Source organism: Mauremys mutica, chromosome 16 (genome assembly GCF_020497125.1).
Source record: "Mauremys mutica isolate MM-2020 ecotype Southern chromosome 16, ASM2049712v1, whole genome shotgun sequence".
Taxonomy (NCBI): domain Eukaryota; kingdom Metazoa; phylum Chordata; order Testudines; family Geoemydidae; genus Mauremys; species Mauremys mutica.
Window position 1 is genome coordinate 23,501,716 of NC_059087.1, and position 19,131 is coordinate 23,520,846.

Sequence of the window (19,131 nt, forward strand, 5' to 3'; positions counted from 1 at the left end):
TTTGCCTCCAGGATTAAAGATTCCTGATGCTTTTCTTTGCAGAGGAATGGCGCAGACAAAACTGAAGGAATCCATTAATTTGTTTCTCTTGACCATAAATCCGGTGTTCGGGTGACATTAAGAAGCTAACACAATGATGTTAAAAATTTATCAACGTCAAACCAAACCACATATTTACCAACATATTTACATTTTATTTAAATACACTGGGCCAATTTAAGTAACTTGAGTGGCATTACACCAGGGATGTATTTGACCTTGTATATAAAATTTTACTAAATTCACTACCATCCTCACATCTACAGTATGTAAACAGGAACCATTATAAGTAATCTACACAAGGAACAAGGGACACCAACTGTGCCTAAGTGGGGAGAGCCTCACTCAGCTGGTGTAAATGGGTGTAGCTCTCTTGACTGCCACTGAACTAGGCCTATTTACACCAGCCGAGGCTCTGTTGCCCTAGGTCTAATGTTACCTCAGAGTCCTGATGACTACAGATTATGAGACAAGAGAAAAGCACATTTGTTTGTGCGCATGTTATTTTGTCTAGCAACAAATCTAGCCAGGTACATATAAGTTATTTATTTGGTCATGGGAGTTGTTAGCCTTCGTGCCCCAGGATGGCTCGTTTACACAGACTTTCTTGGTTTAGTGGTATATAGGCTCCTACGTGATTAGAGCTAATGGTAGAGTTTATTCTTGTCCCTAGGCACTATAAAGGAAGAATTTAGCCCCTTGCAGCAGCTTATAGCCAATTTTATAAACAAATACAACACAGCTTGATTTGAAAGCTGTTCACAGCACAGGCTTTCTAAATGCAGTTTCATATATTTCACTAAAGCACCTCAAACCTTATCTGCCACAGCTCCCTACTAATCCACTGAAGGGCCTTCCCTGGGCATTCTGCCAATTCCCAAATTGTGTAGGAGGTATTGTGATGTAAATGTTTCCTAGGGACTGCCAAACTCATTGCACTAATGACAAACTGAATACAAACCCCGGTCTTCTGAGTTGAAAAGCAAGTGCCATAACCTATGTTGCCTCTTAGCTTCCTTTTGACCAGGATTCTTTGTAACAGAAAAATTCATGGAATTATACTACATTCTTTTTTTTTTTTAAACAGAAAAGTCAGAATATGATAGCTTTGGAACTACAGTAAATGAAAACTAAATAATATATAGTACAACATTCTGAATATGGCAGATTAAAGACAAAAATTGACGGAAACATTTTAAATGAACACTTAAATCACCTGCAGCTATACAATGTTGAGCTGTGATCCTATCAGATCTCTCAAACTAAGGAGGGGAAAGAGAGATCAGTATTTGGGGTGGAGAATTCAAAGGAATACCTAAGTGCAGGCAATGGTGATTCAGCAGGTGGCTGGCCCGCTTCATTTTGACTTAGTGTGCAGTCAGTGCCCTTGTGTGGATTTAGAGGTGCTGTGCTACTGAAGGTGCTAATGAAACTGAAGTTCTGACAATCTGTAGTCATGAAAGATCTCACAGCAATTTTTGTTGAAGTGTTAACCCCTGTGTCCTCATCAAATTTCAGTGCAGGTAATTAAATTTTGGTTTCCTCACCGCAGTTTCAATTGGATATAGTGGTTTTTTTTCATTCCCTGTCCCAGATTGTTATATAGTGTTTCTATGGATATTATACAGATGGCACATTTCACTTGAGAAGTTGCTTCATTTCTATAGTTGAAACGATCTCTGGGCAAGTCTACACTACAAAATTAAGTCAACCTCAGTTACGTCAACGTACAGTAATTAAATTGCTTGTCTGTCCGTCCACACTATGCTCCTTGTGTCAGCAGTGCACATCCTCACCAGGTGTGCTTGCACTGATTTAACTGTCAACATGGGGAATTATGGGATGGCTTCTGAAAGGCAGCAACAGTCGATGTAAGCAACACAGTGTCTACACTGACACTGCATCAGCCTAACTATATCAACCTAAGCACTATGCCTCTCACGGGGGTGGAGCTATTACGTCAGTGGAGTGGGCAAGTTACATCGGTGGGAGCTACATTTTAGCGTAGGTACTTACAGAGTTAGGTCCACGTAAGCTGCCTTATGTCGACCTAACTCTGTAGTGTAGACCAGGGTTCTGTACGTCCCTTACCTATCTGACAGGCTGTTGTGAGGATTAAGTAGTGAATGTCTGTACAGCAGTTGGAGCCCCTGGGATACAGTGTATTATTCTTATTTACAGAGCACACATTCTATATAGGCCAGATCCTCATTGACTGTAAATCCGCATGGCCCTATTGAGGTCAATGAAGGTACATTGATTTATACCAGCTGAGGATCTGTCCTATCCCTATTACTGATACTATAGTAACTGCGGGCTACTTAATTATATTTTTAACTGCCTTGCATAATTATTTACATCTGTCAAAGCTGGACCTAATTTTCATTTAACAGTGGCTGCTTTATACCCTCCGACACCAGAAAGGTGCCTTTCAGTGGGTATTTTAAAGCCCCTTTCCACTGCCCGAACTGTGTACAGTGGCCTTACAGCAAATGAGAATTAGGCTTCCTGAGAACAAAGTCCATCTAAAATGCTATCACTGATGTAAGTGAATAGAAAATTCTGATTTGGTAGCATTTTAAACCCATAATGCACAGCTGTGAATGACTACACAAAGGTGCAAGGCAGTGGAGAATCAGAAACATGGTAATTAACATGTACTGGCTAGGTAATTACACAGCAAGTACCATGCAATTAAAGGCCAAACAAGTTGTTTTTTTCTTCTATAGTACAGTGTAGGGTACATGATAATTAAATTAACATTTATTAAATGTAGTTAATAAGCCACAGAAACCTGTAAATACACTGTCATTACATATTACAGTATCCTCCCATTTATCTGAAAAACCTCCGCATTATCCGAATCCCTTCCTTGTCCCCCAGCATGAGAGACATCCCCTACGCAGCATGTATCTCATGCTGGGGAACAAGGAAGGGACTGGGATAATGAGGAGGTTTAGATAATAGAACAGAGACCTCTGGCCAGGACTGGGAAGAGGAGGACGAGCCCCCGGCCACACCACCCTGCTACTGAATAGCTTCTGCGACAGTGCAGGAAGCCCACTGCAGACCCGCTGACACGGGAGTGAGTGAGTCAGGCTGTGACAGCAGAACTGCGGAGAGCTCTCTGCACTGTCGCTGCAGGTGTAAGGTGAGGGAGGGAGGCTGTGGTCCTAGGGCGACAGAGCAGAGACCCCTGGCCAAGGACTGCGAGGAGGAGGAGGAGCCCCCATGCACAGGGGAGGCCATCCTGCTGCTGAATGACTCTTGCCCTCTCGAGTATCACACTTCTGACTATCCAATAAAATCTGTGTCCTGCAAGCTATCTGGATATCAGGAGTATACTGTGTTTATCACACTAACTTATTAAGCAATTAAGTGGTACTGTGCCAAATCACCGCATGTCCTGTGTAACAAGGAGGATTTGCAATCTGCAACAAGGTAATTATTTCAGATGCAGATTCCCATTTGTACTCTCTTTTTTTTTTTGTTCTCTTGCCCATCCTTCTCTGTGATGACAATATTTTGTGCTCCATATGTGTTTGTTAAAACAAAACTAAAATCAGGATCTGCATTACAGATGTATTATCCCCTGTGTATTATCAAGTGGAGACTCGGTCAGAAAATAAACAATTGATACACCCAACGATTTCTCTTTTTGTATTAGGAGGTTTCCTGGCAATAACTGGGGCAAGACTATAAGGAACCAGTAGAAAAAAAATAAAGATCCTCAGGTGACCATACAACACGGCTATCATAACAGATATCAGTGGGTGCAGTTGCTGATTTATTATTATGCACTTAGAGATGTTTCAGAATGTTTTTCATTAAACTTCAATTACATTAAAATACAGGAAATGCCCTTTTCTACTGCTGCACAAAGCGAAATCTCTCTTGCTCTTTCAGAAAAAGGCATTGCAATGTTGAGACTCTCAGCTATTTGACTAGGTAAACAGAGATACAAATTCACACAATAGAAATGATTTATCTTTAGCGGGGGTTCTTTTCCTCCCATGCTATGAGGCATGGAACAGTTAAAAGCACAATGCAAAGGAAGGCCCCCCAATCACCATGGCTTGTTTCCCCACCGTTCCTGGAAGCATATGGAGGCCCCCCAATCACCATGGCTTGTTTCCCCACCGTTCCTGGAAGCATATGGAGGCCGCTCTTCAATAGCAGCATGCTCTGCTTCCTATCTGATGGTATTTTTGCTAGTTTTCCTTGCAGACGTTAATGTTTTTGTGGTAGGGAAGCAGGGTACAGGCATGCTGGGGCTGCAAATTCTAGTCTTAGAGAGCTGTGCTACCGGGTTAGGGGATCCCTCCAGAGCAGTGTTGAGAGAAGAGTGCAAAGCATAGGGATTCCTAAATCCATGGGGTGACACAAGTGAATCTGAGAGATTTCAAGGTCACACCTCAAACTCCTCTCGCATCCTCTTTGAGGGAACTATTAGTCAAAAATTCTGCAACATAAACCTCACGTTTTCTAGGCCCTCCAGAAGGGTACAATGTGATTTTATGTTATACATAAAGGGGCAAATTTGCTGCTTGTTTAAGCAGGGGAAATTCCATTAAGGCTGTTGGAGTTGCATCTGCATATGCTACTGGTCCAAGATCTTCAAGTGAAACTAGAAGATGAGCCTCATACCCCCTTACCTCTCTACATAAAGGCAGGTATGCATGGAACAGTAGCGTTCTGCTACCTAAAAACAGCAAACCCATTGTAAGTGCTAAAAGCTGCTCAAATCTGTGAGGAAACATATGTCACTTTGTGTCATGTTGCATAGGATTACACTGTGATGTGTTTAGATAGACAGTAAAGTCTAATAAGCAACAAACTTATAACATTGCATACACATACACACGCATTCTACCATGGGGGTGGGGGAGTAAATTGAAAAGTGAACAACCTGGAAAGGCAGAAACATTGATGGGAACTCAAAATAGCAGTTTTTCTAGTGACTGATGATAGAGATAATGATTCATACATCCATATCCTTAAATAGATGTCTTTGCCCATGACTGCTGTCTAATTAATGTGAGCCATCATTCATGTAAAAGGAAATTTTTTCTTCTGGAAAAAAAAATTCTGAAAACTGCCAGCAATGACAGTGCTAGAAGCATGCCAATTAGAGTGATTTCTGCCAAGCAGCAAGAGGCCACAGAACACTGGTTTCCAAGCAACTGACATTATGAAGTATTAACTACAGCAAAAACTAATACAGACAGATAAACATTCCACCTTTACGGTTAGCATTGCCTGATAGAGTGAAGTTAAGAAGTGAGGAAAGGAAAGAAAAGAGACTCTCTCTTCCCCCCCCAGCCCCCTTAGTGCTACTAAATCTTGTAGTAAACATCTGCACTAATGAATGCCAACGTATCAATATCCCTGAATATTGAAGTCCTTGCTGTCTATACACATTACAGTTGGTTTGGGATAGACTCACAGAGTATAAACTCAAGGAAGATCATAACAAAAAAACCCTCTAAAAACCCAAGCAAACAAATTCCAGTTGATCTTCCAGTAGTTGCCCATGTCACCATTTCAATCACCAAAATAACCAGTTTTCTATTAAAAAAAACAAAAAACCAATGATTTGACTGCTCCTTGTCCAAAAGGACTAAAAGAAATAGGAAGTGCTGCTGTTAGCATAGCTGTCAGTTCAGACATGAAATATGCATTAGTAGTGGTAGAGCTTTTTAAGTGCAGATTGACTTCTACAGTTCTCCCTTCAGGAGTCTTTAAAGATTTTAAAGGAGAAATATCCAGCTTCTAATTGAAAGCATAAAAAAACAGACAGTGGAATATTGTTAAAGATTACACTGCCAACAGTTTGACACTTAGTTTTATTCAACTAACACAGCAAGGTGAAACAGATTCACAGGGGATCATTTTCTTCAAAAGTAGGAAACACAATAAATCTGCATTTTCCAAATAGAGAGTTTGAATAGTTCATAAAGTGGTACAGATTCTTCCCTTTTGAGCTTGTATCTTAAAGCTGTCAATTTTTAGCTGTTGTTGATATGGGATGACATCTTGTCAGCTTTACACTGGTTCATCTGCTTGGAATCCTCTACATATCATCCTCAATTCTCCCTTATCTTTGTTTTACTAACACCAGTGTGGTCCTCTCTCACCCACTTAGTTCTGTATCAGAGGGGTAGCCGTGTTAGTCTGGATCTGTAAAAGCAACAAAGAATCCTGTGGCACCTTATAGACTAACAGACGTTTTGCAGCATGAGCTTTCGTGGGTGAATACCCACTTCTTCAGATGCAAGCCACTTGCATCTGAAGAAGTGGGTATTCACCCACGAAAGCTCATGCTGCAAAACGTCTGTTAGTCTATAAGGTGCCACAGGATTCTTTGTTCCACTTAGTTCTGATACCACATGCCACAAGTCCATGCTAACCTACTCATACACCTGGATATCCTGGAAGACATGCACAATCTGTGATTATGTATATACATACTTACTTGCATTCAGTGCTTCTATGGTATACAGAGGCACAGATTTTTCACTATGTCTGAGTAGTGTCCTTTTTCATATTTAGGGAAACATCTCTCCAACTGATGGACCCACTGAGAGTTAACTCTAAAGGGATCAACAGATGATCACTTCTAACTACAACTGGTCAGAAAATAAGGGAAAATTCATGAAAGTTCTCAAGATTTTTTTTCTAGTTTTTGCTTTTAAATTTTGTTTTGATGGACATTTCTGACCAGCTCTACTTATAAACAAAGAAGTAGGTGGTGCTTGAGCCACCTACAGTGTGAAGGGTGGTATAAAGATTTAGAAACAGGCATCTGAGGGATTTAAGTTAAATGGAAGTGTAATTTTCACCCTCATTCAATTCATTGCTGAAATAATTGGTTTAAATCCTCTTTGGTGAAGGTTTTTTATTTAACAATGTCCAGCATATCAAAAAATGTTAATGGAGAACCCTATTTGGATACATGAGATTGAAAAGGCTATACAAAATCTAACCCCTGGCAAAGCACCAGGATCAGCTGGCTATCCAGCAGACTTTCATAAAAGATGTGAACTGATAGTCCCTATTCTATTTAGAGTCACTGATGAAACTTTCCAAAATGGCTAATATTTTGTGAGAGGAGGACCATCTTTATCTTCAAAATTAAAGTAATAAAGACTGTGATAATTGTTGACATTTCCATCCTAAGTATTATGCTTTTGAATATAGCATATAATGTAAATCACCGAAAGTCTAGTAACCTGCCTAAACAGTACAATTCTCTCAATTGTTCAGATATCAATTGTATTTTGTGAAAGGCAGACTTGCTACTGATAGCACAAGAAAAATACTTCACCTAAATTGCCAAACCCAGTTATCAACTATCGCTTCACAAGTCTTTTCCCTAAATCCAGATAAGGAATTTGATAGAGTAGAATGGCCATTTCTTATGACAGTACTAGGAAAATTTGATTTTGGTTCAATTTTCCTTAATTGCGTTGAAGACTTTTACAATATTGTCTCTTGCATCTGTACTGACGAATGGAATTCTTTTCTGTCTTTCAGTTGGAAAGAGGAATAGGACATGGTTGTCCACTCTTTCCTCTCCCCTTTTATTAATCTTTTGAATGCCTAGCGATACGTAAGAAATTGTCTACCACTGAAGGTATACAAATAAACAAAGATGAGCACCATATTAGTTTGTATGCAGGTGCTACAGTTTTGTCACCATCAATCCTTCCAAAATTTCCTCCAAATCCCTCTTCTTCAGTCCCTTCAAAATTTACATTAATAGATTAATTTGGAGAATGGATTTTTCACAAAGATCAGATACCTCACATTTCCATCATCTCCCATATCAAACCTACAAATGTATTACATATTTCCTCATTAACATATGCATAAATCTTTTCCAATGTCATCCATACAATCTTTGCTTATGATAAAATATTTCATGACATTCAAAACTGGCAGCTTCTTTCCTCTATCCTTAGTGGCCAGAACTGAAACTATCGAAATTAATTTTTGCACTGCTGTTGTAGCCATGTCGGTTTCAGGATATTAGAGAGACAAGATGGGTGAGGTAATATCTTTTATTGGACCAACTTCTGTTGGTGAGAGAGACAAGCATTTGAGCTACACAGAGCTCTTCCTCAGACTTGTGTCCTGGGATTACTTATGTGTCTGCTAATGATGAAGATCTCAGCTTTGTTATTTGAAAAGTTGAACGAGTTAATCACACAGCATCTATGGAAAGGGAAACAACCCAGTTTATCACAAAAAAATCTTAAAAGCCTTATCAGCTGGAGACAGACCTACAGCACTATCATTCGGCCTGGTAGTGCATTTTAAATGAATTGCACTAACACTGGGTATGCCCCTATTTCATTGAATATTGAAAAGCACCCAGCAGCACCAATTGGTATGCTCCATTATCTAGCAAAGTCATCAGTACAATGTCTCTACACAGACTGCCAAAGAGATATGAACTCTTTAGATACTCAGAGTTGTCTTTCAATCGTCTCAGTAATCTTAACCAAAAAATGGCTGATTAGACACTGGATTTGTTGACCAGATTGTCAATTTAAAGAGATATTTTTTTCACCATACAGGAGCTTCCTTTAGAGAAGCCAGCCATCTGTCCACGTTAAAAGAGGAACTGACAGTCTTCACCAACCACAGACATAGTGTCCACAGGTCTTTACCACCCAAATAAAGTTCTGTTCTGCTGCAAAGTATTCCCAATAACTCTAGTAACTCAGTGAGATTCATGGGCCTAAACCCAACCAGAGAAGACTAACTGTTTGTACCCTCCAAAAATGGCTCTACTTTCCTGAAAGCTGACAGTTCAGTGCAAATCCACTCCATTTTACAATCAGATTTTGTTCCCAGCTTCTATCACTGGGAATCTTGCTGCCCTCCCACACTCTCTGTTGTCTGAAGAAAATATTTTCAGTGGTGCTCATTTAAATAAAGTCACTCATTTCTAAGTATTTTGTGTAAATGTGTGACAGTGTTTCTAGTGAACTTGCACATCTTTCTGGTTGAATTGGGCAGCATGGGTGATTTATAGCCACATGTCTTTATGGGTTTACAGGTACAGTTTTGGAATACTTTTTTTTTTGTATGTGTTCTTGTATCTTTCTATTATTTATGATTAGTTACAAAGACCGCAACATCTTTGGTTCTCAAACAATACATTCTCACCCAACTGTGGATTACTGTACATTATTTTTGGATCACATTTATGGATGTCATCGGAACAAAGCAATAAGAAGGGATCTCTCTCACACAGAGATGAATGTCATTTCAAAGTCTTTGAGCTCAAGTTTGTTTAGTCTTAGTAAAAATAGTGTAGAAGATTTCCTACTGCAGAAATGAAAACATAATTCTTTGCTCAAAATACTAAATGTATCTGAACACTCAAGGACAATGACTTTGACAACTGCCATATTGTGCTCTGTCCACTGAATCACACACTGGGAAATATTTGGTCAAGTTGGTCAGAGCTACTTTGTGGGGACTCAGGTTCAGTTCACATTAAAAGAAAGAAGTTGAGAATCTGAAAATAAAGAGAACAGATCATCAGCTGGTTTGTCTGTTCCTTCCTTCATAAAGATAAGCAAGCTTCTTGTTGCATTTTGACATGAGGCTTTCGGAAACATGATGTTTCAGAACTGACTGAATTCCCTTAAAAATGACCTGGCATAACCAATCATTTGGAAAATCCTAATTACAGCAATCCTAATTACAGTACAGGGAGCCTTAATAGTACCTTAAGTGCATCTGTGATAGGGTGAGGGGAAGTATTAGTGATTGATACTTGTCATTGGTATTTATTATGAGCAACCTCTCTTCCCTATCCGGTCCTCCTTTGTGCCAGGATGGTGACTTACAGGAAAATACTATATTTCTGTGCATGAGAGAAAGTGTTTTTGTAAGTGAGCATATGTGAGGTGAAAATTACAGAGCTTGACATTATTTTGACTATGTCTTGATGTCTTAACTAGAATATTTAGTGAATGTGGTTAAATCCAATCCAGTAATGGCTCTTCAAACATTTCAGAGAGAGTATTAAAATTCATACTAATGTGCTATGTCACTATGACCACTACTAATGATAACTTACTCTTGGTTTCTTCTATTATACCCTTTAAAGCAAACAAGCTGTAAGACTACAGACATGACCCTCTGCAAATATGCTAAGATATATCAATTACTGCTTAATTAAGACTACTACCAAATATTCCTCTTTTGTCATGAGGAGGGAAGACAGCACACACAAATCACTGGATAGCATTTGTATTCCTCACCATATTACTCAATCACTTGCTACTCTGCTTGTCACACTGCTTTAAATTGAAGTTGCAAGGTAGCTATAGCGTAATGGCTTACACACTAGTTCCCCCCCTCCCGCCTTTCTTGTATTCCCCTCCCTACTTATTCCTCTCTCATCTACCTCCTTTCTGTCATGCTGCAGTTGCTGTATACAAGTATTGCAACACATGACTTTGGCTCCAAATAGCAATACAGTTAGTTATCTAAAGTAGGTATTAAACCAGTTCTGCAGGTTCCTATCTCAAATATTTATTTAATTAGGGCTATTAGTTTCATTTCTTTACTTCTTTTGCCACTGTTTTTCTTTACACAGTGGATTTATATAAAAACAACACCATGCAAATTACCAAGACAAGTGGGAAGGACTATATAGTGGTTGGCACATTTTTGTATTAAAAATGCATATACGAGGGATCAAGATATTTCAACACTTACAACATATACAGGAGAAAGCACAGCATAAAATCATTCAGTTAACAGACACAACATCATTGCTGGATTATCAGAGATGTTTGTTATATAAATTCTCAATAACAGCTGAAAATGGTTGTAGTTATTGGTTGTTTGTCTACCGTAGATTTTAGAAAGTATTAGATAAAGTAGGTCCATTTTTAAAATTCCATTTCTCAGTTGTTTCTCAAACAGACACATTTCTCCATGGCCATTATATCTCATGTATCACAACTCATTTGCTAAACTATGAAATATGAGGGCTCCCCAATTGTTGTTGCCTTTGGAAGATGTTTTTCCAGGATCTCCACTGGGAACACCTAGTGAAGGTTGTGCTATGTTGAATGACACTGGTTGGGAAAAAAACCAAACAGACATTGATTGCGCATGCATTGAGACTACTGTGGTTCCCAGAAAATTTGGATTTTAAGTGAAGTTCCCCATATATGACAGTGATTATGCAGGTTTCTCACAGTGTATTGAACAGTTTTGACTAGACTTAGGTAAAACTGAATTTCTCTTTTAAAAAAAGGGTTAGTGTGTGAAATTCTTCACTTATTTATTTTGCTTGATTTAACCTTATCTATCCTCATTGTCCTGCCCTAATTTCAATTTTTATGAAATTTTGGTGGACTGAATTATTTTACACGGAAGTATTTGAAATTGCATAAAGTCATTTTTGTATGGAACTGTGAATTAAACTTAGGAAACAAGACTAGATCAAAGCATATTAGCAGACTGCTAATGTGCATAAGCAGGGTGCACAAAAACAGTTAGACCTTGGCATGCTAGTGCAGGCTAGATTTGCACCATAGCTTGCCACAAACCAAATGTTTGTAGACAAGCCCACAATTAAAAATTGATGTAATCAGAATTTTGTTTATTATATATAGTGCAGAAAACTGAGAAAAGTCTTCAATTAAAAGAAGACTACAAAAACCACTTAATCTTCTGTTGAAATCAATCCTGCACTGAGTCCCAGAGATGGATTAGATGATCTAAATTTTTTTTTTCCAGGAGCTTGATTTAGTAGACAGTTAAAAAAACCCCCGTCAGACAGAGATACCAGTGTGGTCTAGAAGAATGAGCCTGGGATTTAGAATCCCAGGTACCTGAGTTCCAATCTTGGCTCTGACAATGACTCTTTGTATGGCCTTAGCAATTCACTTCACCTCCCTGACTAAGTTTTCCCAATTCACCAATGGGGATAAAAATACTTGCCCACCTGCCTATCTCAAAGGGGTGTTGTGGGGATTAACTAGTTAATGTTTGTGCACATACAAATATTACAAAAATGCTAAGTATTAGTTAAATACATCCACATAGGATTTTAAAAGCTTATTCCTACAGTAAAATATTAATGGTAAAAGATTTAAAGTGAAATAACCTTAAGAATTTAAATGAAAGTGGCAGGAAAAACTCCATCCTAGCAGAAAAATCTTCTAGGCCTTCAGTCACAACAGACAAATCTTATACGCAGTGCCATCCATGCCAATTTAAAAAGATATATTTATACAGGAGGGCTGAGTTCAGATGCATCATCTTGTTTCCAGTTCTAATTTACAGCTTTCTTGACAGAGATGCAAAAAGGTCAAGTGATTTGCACAAGGTCATACAAAGACTTAGAGGCTCAGTCAATACTTGGAATCAGCATCCTCTTGATTCACATCCCTTTGCCCTCACCATTAGATCATAGAACATTATTAATGTGTGAATGTTGTCATAATATCTGTAGCATGCAATGCAGCGGAAGCAAAATGTCTGGAAAGACAAACATTTTTGATTTCTCCATATAGTCTGGACTAAGTACATCCATCTGCACATGATGTATATTTGCATTTTTATCTGGAGATTCTTGGTGGATGTAAAAAGCAAGCACTTAAGTTTGGCTTTTTTGGTTTTTACTATCCCTGAAATACCTCTGAATTAGTCTCTCCAGGTCAGTTCTGTAGCACAATAACAGGGTTGTTGATGGAAGCCTGCCAGCCACTGCTTGTGCTATACCAGTTCTGTATAATACGGTAAAGTTAGAACCCTCTCCAGACTGACATTCTAGTACCTTTCACAAGTACAAAGTTCACTTGAAACCTCCCAGAAATTACGGACTCACAAGATTGCTATTACAATACCCATTAAACGTGAGAGCACCCTCTGAACTTTGTTAACAGTACTTCAAAAGGAAAAGCTTCTCTGAACTTAAATATTTCTAGGCGGGTGCAGTGCAGTTTCTAAAACCCTTGTTGGAAGTATCAGCTGATAGGCTAAATCAGGCCCTCTTCAGTCTACTTAAATCTGGTAAAAAAATGACACTTGTAATAAATGACTTAGGACAGCCCAATTTTAATAAACAAAGTGGGTAAGTAATATATTTTATTGGACCAACTTTTGTTTGTGAGAGTTTTCGAGCTTAGACAGAGCTCTTCTTCTCAGAAATCTTCTCTCTCTTACCAACAGAAGTTGGTCCAAAAAAGAGATATTACCTCACTCACCTTGTCTCTCTAATATCCTAGGACCAACATGGCTACAACAAAATTGCATACAATCTTAAATAGTAATACAATCACTGGGCCAGCTTGCTTCAACCAAGCCTGTGGTGGGTCATCTGGTTACTCGGGTCAGAGACTCCTCTCCAAGTCTTCCCCGGGAGAACATTTTCTTCTCAGCCATCCCTCTCTGTTAAGAAAATAGCTATTATAACAGCTGTAATCAGATCCAGGTCAGGGAGTTCCTGCTGCTGTGTACCTGCACTAGCCCCTGGTCCTTACTTCTTGGGTGTGTGGGTGTATAAACCCCATAATACTTCTGAATGTAATTGGTTCAGATTTTCTCTGAATGATTCAGAGAACTGTTCCTCCAGTCTTAACATAGATTCATTTTAGTGAATTTAGGGTTTGTGAAAAGTGTAAAATTGCCAGCCCTTGTAAATAAAACTCTAGTCCTATCCACAAAATAGATAACCATATAGGAAAGGGATTATGCACTTCCAGCACTGCCCATACACTATGTCTCATCCCAATTCTAAAGGTATCTCCTCTAAGGAAATGAGAGGAGATCACTCTCCATGCCAAATCAGTCATAGGCCTCTCTGCAGAGGTTAATAATGATTCCTTTAGTGCCAATTGTTATGGTGGATTTTGTGCTGCAGACATGTCCAAAGGAAAGCAATACAGGACAGCATGAGTTCCATGTAGCTACATCACAAACTTCAAGAAGCAATACTGAACGGAGGCAGGTTATCATCAAAAGAACTTTAAATTTAACCTCAAAGTGACAATCTCACTGAAGGTTAGCAGTGAACAATGCGTACAGACAACCAATCTAGTGCAGTTCTCTTGAACAGTAGCTAACAATGCATTTTTGGCAAAAGTAAATTATGCCTTATTCTGAAGTAGTCTCTTCAGCCCAGAAAACATAGTATTTATTTTGTTTTGCTTTATGAAGTATTTATTATGTATTTTATTACCTAGTTTATGAGGTAAAATTTCACTAGGATTTGAATAAGCAAAATAATCAGGGAAGAAGTTCAGAGAAGGTAGGGAGAATGTAAGAAGGATGATGGGTTAAAACAGAACTCTGATATTACCTTCCATAACTAGTATGGAATTCTGGGATAACATTTAGGATTATGTAAAACCATCATGCTTTTGTGAAATGTAGCATTTTAATTATGTTGCAATGTATATGTGCAAATAGGAGAGTACAGTTTTCTGTGGGAAACTTAGCTCGGAATTTCTTGACTTTTTTTGCAATTAGAATTTCAGCCTAATGTCGCAAGAATGTAATTTTTTGCTTTTAGCATATTTTATGGTGATAAAATGTTTCAGCCATTCAGAGAACACACATTTGCCTAGGTTTAACCTAAGAAATTATCTACTGCTTGTACCAGCGTCCATCTTCTTTATTGCTGCTTGCTTTAATTCCGCTATTGTGTCTAGAGAATGCTTTTCAAAGTCTACAGCCCTTGTTGTAAACACTTGTGTAATCTGTATCCCACTGGGGTTGACAGTGGTAATTTGTCAGCATTTATTTGCAGCAGGCTGTAACTAAACCTTGTCAGGAGTAAAAAAAATCTTTGTGTGTACAAATGCTTGCCGTTTTAATTGCAAAAAATGTTTAATTTTCTTTAGTTTGACATTCAAAGTAAAGAATTCTAGAAGGTTCCAAGGAAATATTTCAGACGACTATAGAGTTACCTACTGCAATGCATACATGAATGCAATTTAATATCTAGTTAAGCTGTTACTGAGCAAATTTAGTGAATGGTCTCTAAGCAGTTCAGTGCAAAGGAACATCTGGCACAACAGCAGAGGAAAGATTTAGTTAGATGTTATTCTTTTTAACATTTCACTAAATTGATCATGCAAACAGGGATTAGGCCACTCAGTTACAAGGAATTAAGAGAAACTTTGGGCCTGACTCTCTCATTTACATTGCACCAGTATTGTGCCAGTTTAACACTATTGTAGTCAATTGAGCGGCACAAGTGTAAAACCGGCGAAGCAGAGTGGAGAGTCAGCGGGCCGGATATTCCTTTACAATAAGGCTCTTTTGCACTAAGGCTCCAATACCTTGGTCTAATTTGGTTGTTGGGTTTAGTATGCGGGTGCTGGGTGGCATTGGTGATCTGTGACACAGATAAGGTCAGATGATCTAGTGGTCCATTTGAGTCCCTCTGCTGGAGGCCCTGTGGTCCTACCACACCTCACTCCAGAAAAGGAGCAGTGAAAGTGAGTCATCCAGACCTGTCTAGAAAGGCTGCAGGGAAGCAGCCAATCAGAACATAGCAGGCTCAGATAAAAGGAGCTGCATGAATGAGCCAGTCAACTCCTGATTGGGAACAGAGGAGTAAGGAAGGGTGCTCCTTCAGGAGCTCAAGGAAGAACCAGAAGATGGGTTAGTCAAATAGCACATGATTCCTATTTGTAGGGTCCCTGGGTTGGGACCCAGAGTAATGGTGAGCCAGGGTCCCACCCACCGGCTGCTGGGGAAGTGGCCAAAGCCCCAAGAAGGGACAAGTTTTTTTTAGAAGCCCAAGAAATGGGCTGGGCCATTAAACAGGCCCAGGGATGGGGCTGAAGACCCTGAAGAGCGTCAACCATTTGTTGAACTTTGTTACTCTCCCCCTATGCCCCTGGAAGGGGACTGAAGTTAAGAAGTGACATGGCTGGAGAGCTGGGACACCACAGAACAGCTAAAGGTGAAGAGTCTCCATGGAGAAAGACCTGTGGTGCTACTCTATAATACAGCAGGGGCAGACTTAAAGCAAGCCCAGAAGATGCTGAGGACTGAGCCCAGAAACAGAGCTAAAGATTTTAACAAGGGCAGAGGGACAGGCGCTGTTGAATTTTTACCCTGCAAGGGGTTTGTTCGTTCACACATTGACTGCGTGTGACTTGGCCGGAGGGCTGAGACACTGAAGACCCATCTGACAACATTAACAGCCACCAAGGGTGGTGACAATGTGTGCAGGTTCGCACCCAACCAAAGGAGGTGCTCATGAGAGGTGAGTGTTCCCCGTCACACTGACCCAGAGTAGGGTTGCCAACTTTCTACTTGCACAAAATTGAACACCCTTGCCCTGACCCCTCTGGGGTGGGGCCAGAAATGAGGAGTTCAGAGTGTGGGAGGGGGCTCTGGACTGAGGCAGTGGGTTGGGATGTGGGAGGGGGTGAGGGCTCCAGCTATGGGTGCAGGATCTGGGGTGGAGCTGGGGATGAGGGATTTGGGGTGCAGGAGGGTGCTCCAGGCTGGGATGGAGGGGTTCGGTGGGTGGGAGGGAGATCAGGGCTGGGACAGAGGGTTGGAGTGTGGGATGGGGTGCAGGCTCTGGGCGGCGCTTACCTCAGGCAGCTCCTGGAAGCAGCAGCATGTCCTCCCTCCAGCTCCTACATGGAGGCGCAGCCAGGCAGCTCTGCACGCTGCCCTGTCTGCAGGCACCGCCCCCGCAGCTCCTATTGGCTGCAGTTCCCAGCCAATGGGAGCAGTGGAGCTGGTGCCTGGGGCGGGGGCAGTGCATGGAGCCCCATGGCTGCCTCTACACCTAGGAACCAGAGGAGAGACATGCCACTTCTTCTGGGAGCCGTGCAGAGCCTTGGCAGGTAGGTAACCTGCCTTAGCCCCGCTGCGCTGCTAACTGGACTTTTAACGGTCTGGTCAGTAGTGCTGACCGGAGCTGCCAGGGTTCCTTTTCGACCGGGCATTCTGGTTGAAAACTGGACACCTGGCAACCCTAACTCAGAACCTTTATTGCTCAATAGTTAAGGTTATGTTGAGTTTTATACTTAAAGCAAGTTTTAAATCTCTTATATTGCATGTTAAAACTAAGTGGGGGGAGATTTTCAAAAGCACCTAAAGGATTTCAGAGCATAAAGCTAATTCAAAGTCCCACTCCTATCTAATGTCTGGATGTGCTCATTACAAAACATTAAAGGAGTCAAGCTTCAGCCCTGATTCTGATTGCAGTGTCTCACATCTCACGGAAGGGGTGAGAGAGGGAGTTCGCACCCTGGAGGCCCAGAGGGAGAACCAGTGACTGGCTGCTGCCCAGACCCAGCTGGCTTGAAAGTACATGGGATCCAGAAGTACATGGTGACTGTCCCTTGGGAGGACTCGGTCAGGGCTGTAAAGACACTTCTCTGTCTCCCATGTCTGTTTTGGGACCAGAACTAAACACAGTATTCCAAGTGGGTGCACACATCTCTTTCTACAGTAGCATTACAATATTTACACTATTGTTTTCTATCCCACTCTTTATACACCCTAAGATTTTGCTTGCATTTTTGACTGCTTTGATTACCGATCTCACCACAATATTGATTTGTGCAAAGACGGAAGAGAGGGTGCCAAGCATCTTAATAAACGATATTATAATGATGCTGTAATGTGTGCTTTGTGAGAGCTCTGTAACATAGACCCACCCAAATTATCACCATTTCTTCATGCGGAGATGACATCATTTTGAATAAGCATAAATGATAGTGATAGAGTAAACCTCCATTTCTGAACTGTTGGTAGGTATCGTTGCCTAGTTTGCCCTAGAGTGTGGCTATTGCAGCCCAAGGAATCTTTCTTTTCTACCCATGGCCTTAAAAATTCCATTTCTGTGCACTCTAGATTTTTACCTTGTGTGAGTAAGATCTTTACTAAGAGTCTTCAGATCCTTTTCTATTTGTTTAAATGGTGGGGGCGTCTTCAAAGGTTCCTGTGCAGTAGATTGAAAATAATTGTAAGGAAAAGAAACTGGATGTTAATGAAAATAGTTAATTAAAGTGGAGACAGTGGATGCAGCTAAACTTACGGTTGCACAATAGTTCCTAGGTTCTTTTAAAAATGTTATTAGCATCAGTAGCCAGAGTTTTCATATACTTTCAGATGCAGAACTCTACCTTTCGTTTACTCTCTAATGTGCTTACACATTTATATATAAAAAATATCAGGATCAACCAACCTTCCAACATTCAGTTTTGTGCTCAACAGAAGGGAGATCTAGCAGATTTAAAATAAACAAAAGGTGAGAGCACACCGCAATAAATAAATAAATCAAAATCTTGTTGCTAGACCATCAAAGCCAACCCAGGCAAATTGTTAAACACAAATGTGAGAGGGAAATGTACTTTAGGATAGCCAATGTGGTAACCAGCTTGCTAGTTTTTTCTTTAAATTTATGCTGTAGGATTTGCTTCAGCGTAGATAGCCATAGACTATAATGTAGTTCTGCATTGTTATATTACACATCAACTAGAACATATGCTTGGGTGATCTTGGATGAATTACAGCAGCAGACTTGTCACAGTAATTGTTCTGTGCTTAGCAGAAAAAGGCGTTTGAGTAAAATATCTCCAAGCCATTCAATATTTAAAAATGATGCTGTTTGGTCACTCTACGTGAAAGCTGGGACGGCTCTACTGACCACAGTGGAATAACACCAATATATACCAGCTGATCCCATAGATCTAAATATGCGCTATGGCGGCAGATGCTCTAAAAATCAATCAAATATAAATAACTGTTTGAAATGAAAACTATAATAATGTGCTAACCATTTCTGCATTGAGCATCAATATAGGCCTTTTAAAACGTGTAAATTCAAATGAACAGAGTGGAAGAGATTACCATTACTAAGTATGGACATTAACAGCAACAGTGTTATCAAATTAGGACCTGATCCTGCAGTCCTTCCCCATAGGCAAACTTTCTGCTGACTTCAATGATAGATGTACCTGGGTGAGGAGAATTGGCCCATAAAGTTTAGAATGTTTATCAGCCAGAGAAAAAGCAGGATTTCTTACAGCTTTTTGAGAAAAGCGTTCAATTAGCTTGAAAGTAATTATGTAA

General features: G+C 40.1%; 1 protein-coding gene across 4 annotated transcripts in view; it reads right to left on the bottom strand.

The window, feature by feature from the left end:
- Positions 1 to 19,131, bottom strand: part of CCDC60 (coiled-coil domain containing 60) — a 143,731-nt gene that overhangs the window by 40,052 nt on the left and 84,548 nt on the right. For all 4 annotated transcript variants that reach the window (XM_044989442.1, XM_044989440.1, XM_044989441.1 and 1 more), the window contains one exon: positions 17,919 to 17,998. In XM_044989442.1, the coding sequence (XP_044845377.1) occupies positions 17,919 to 17,998 (80 nt within the window). The remainder of the gene's footprint in view (positions 1 to 17,918; positions 17,999 to 19,131) is intronic.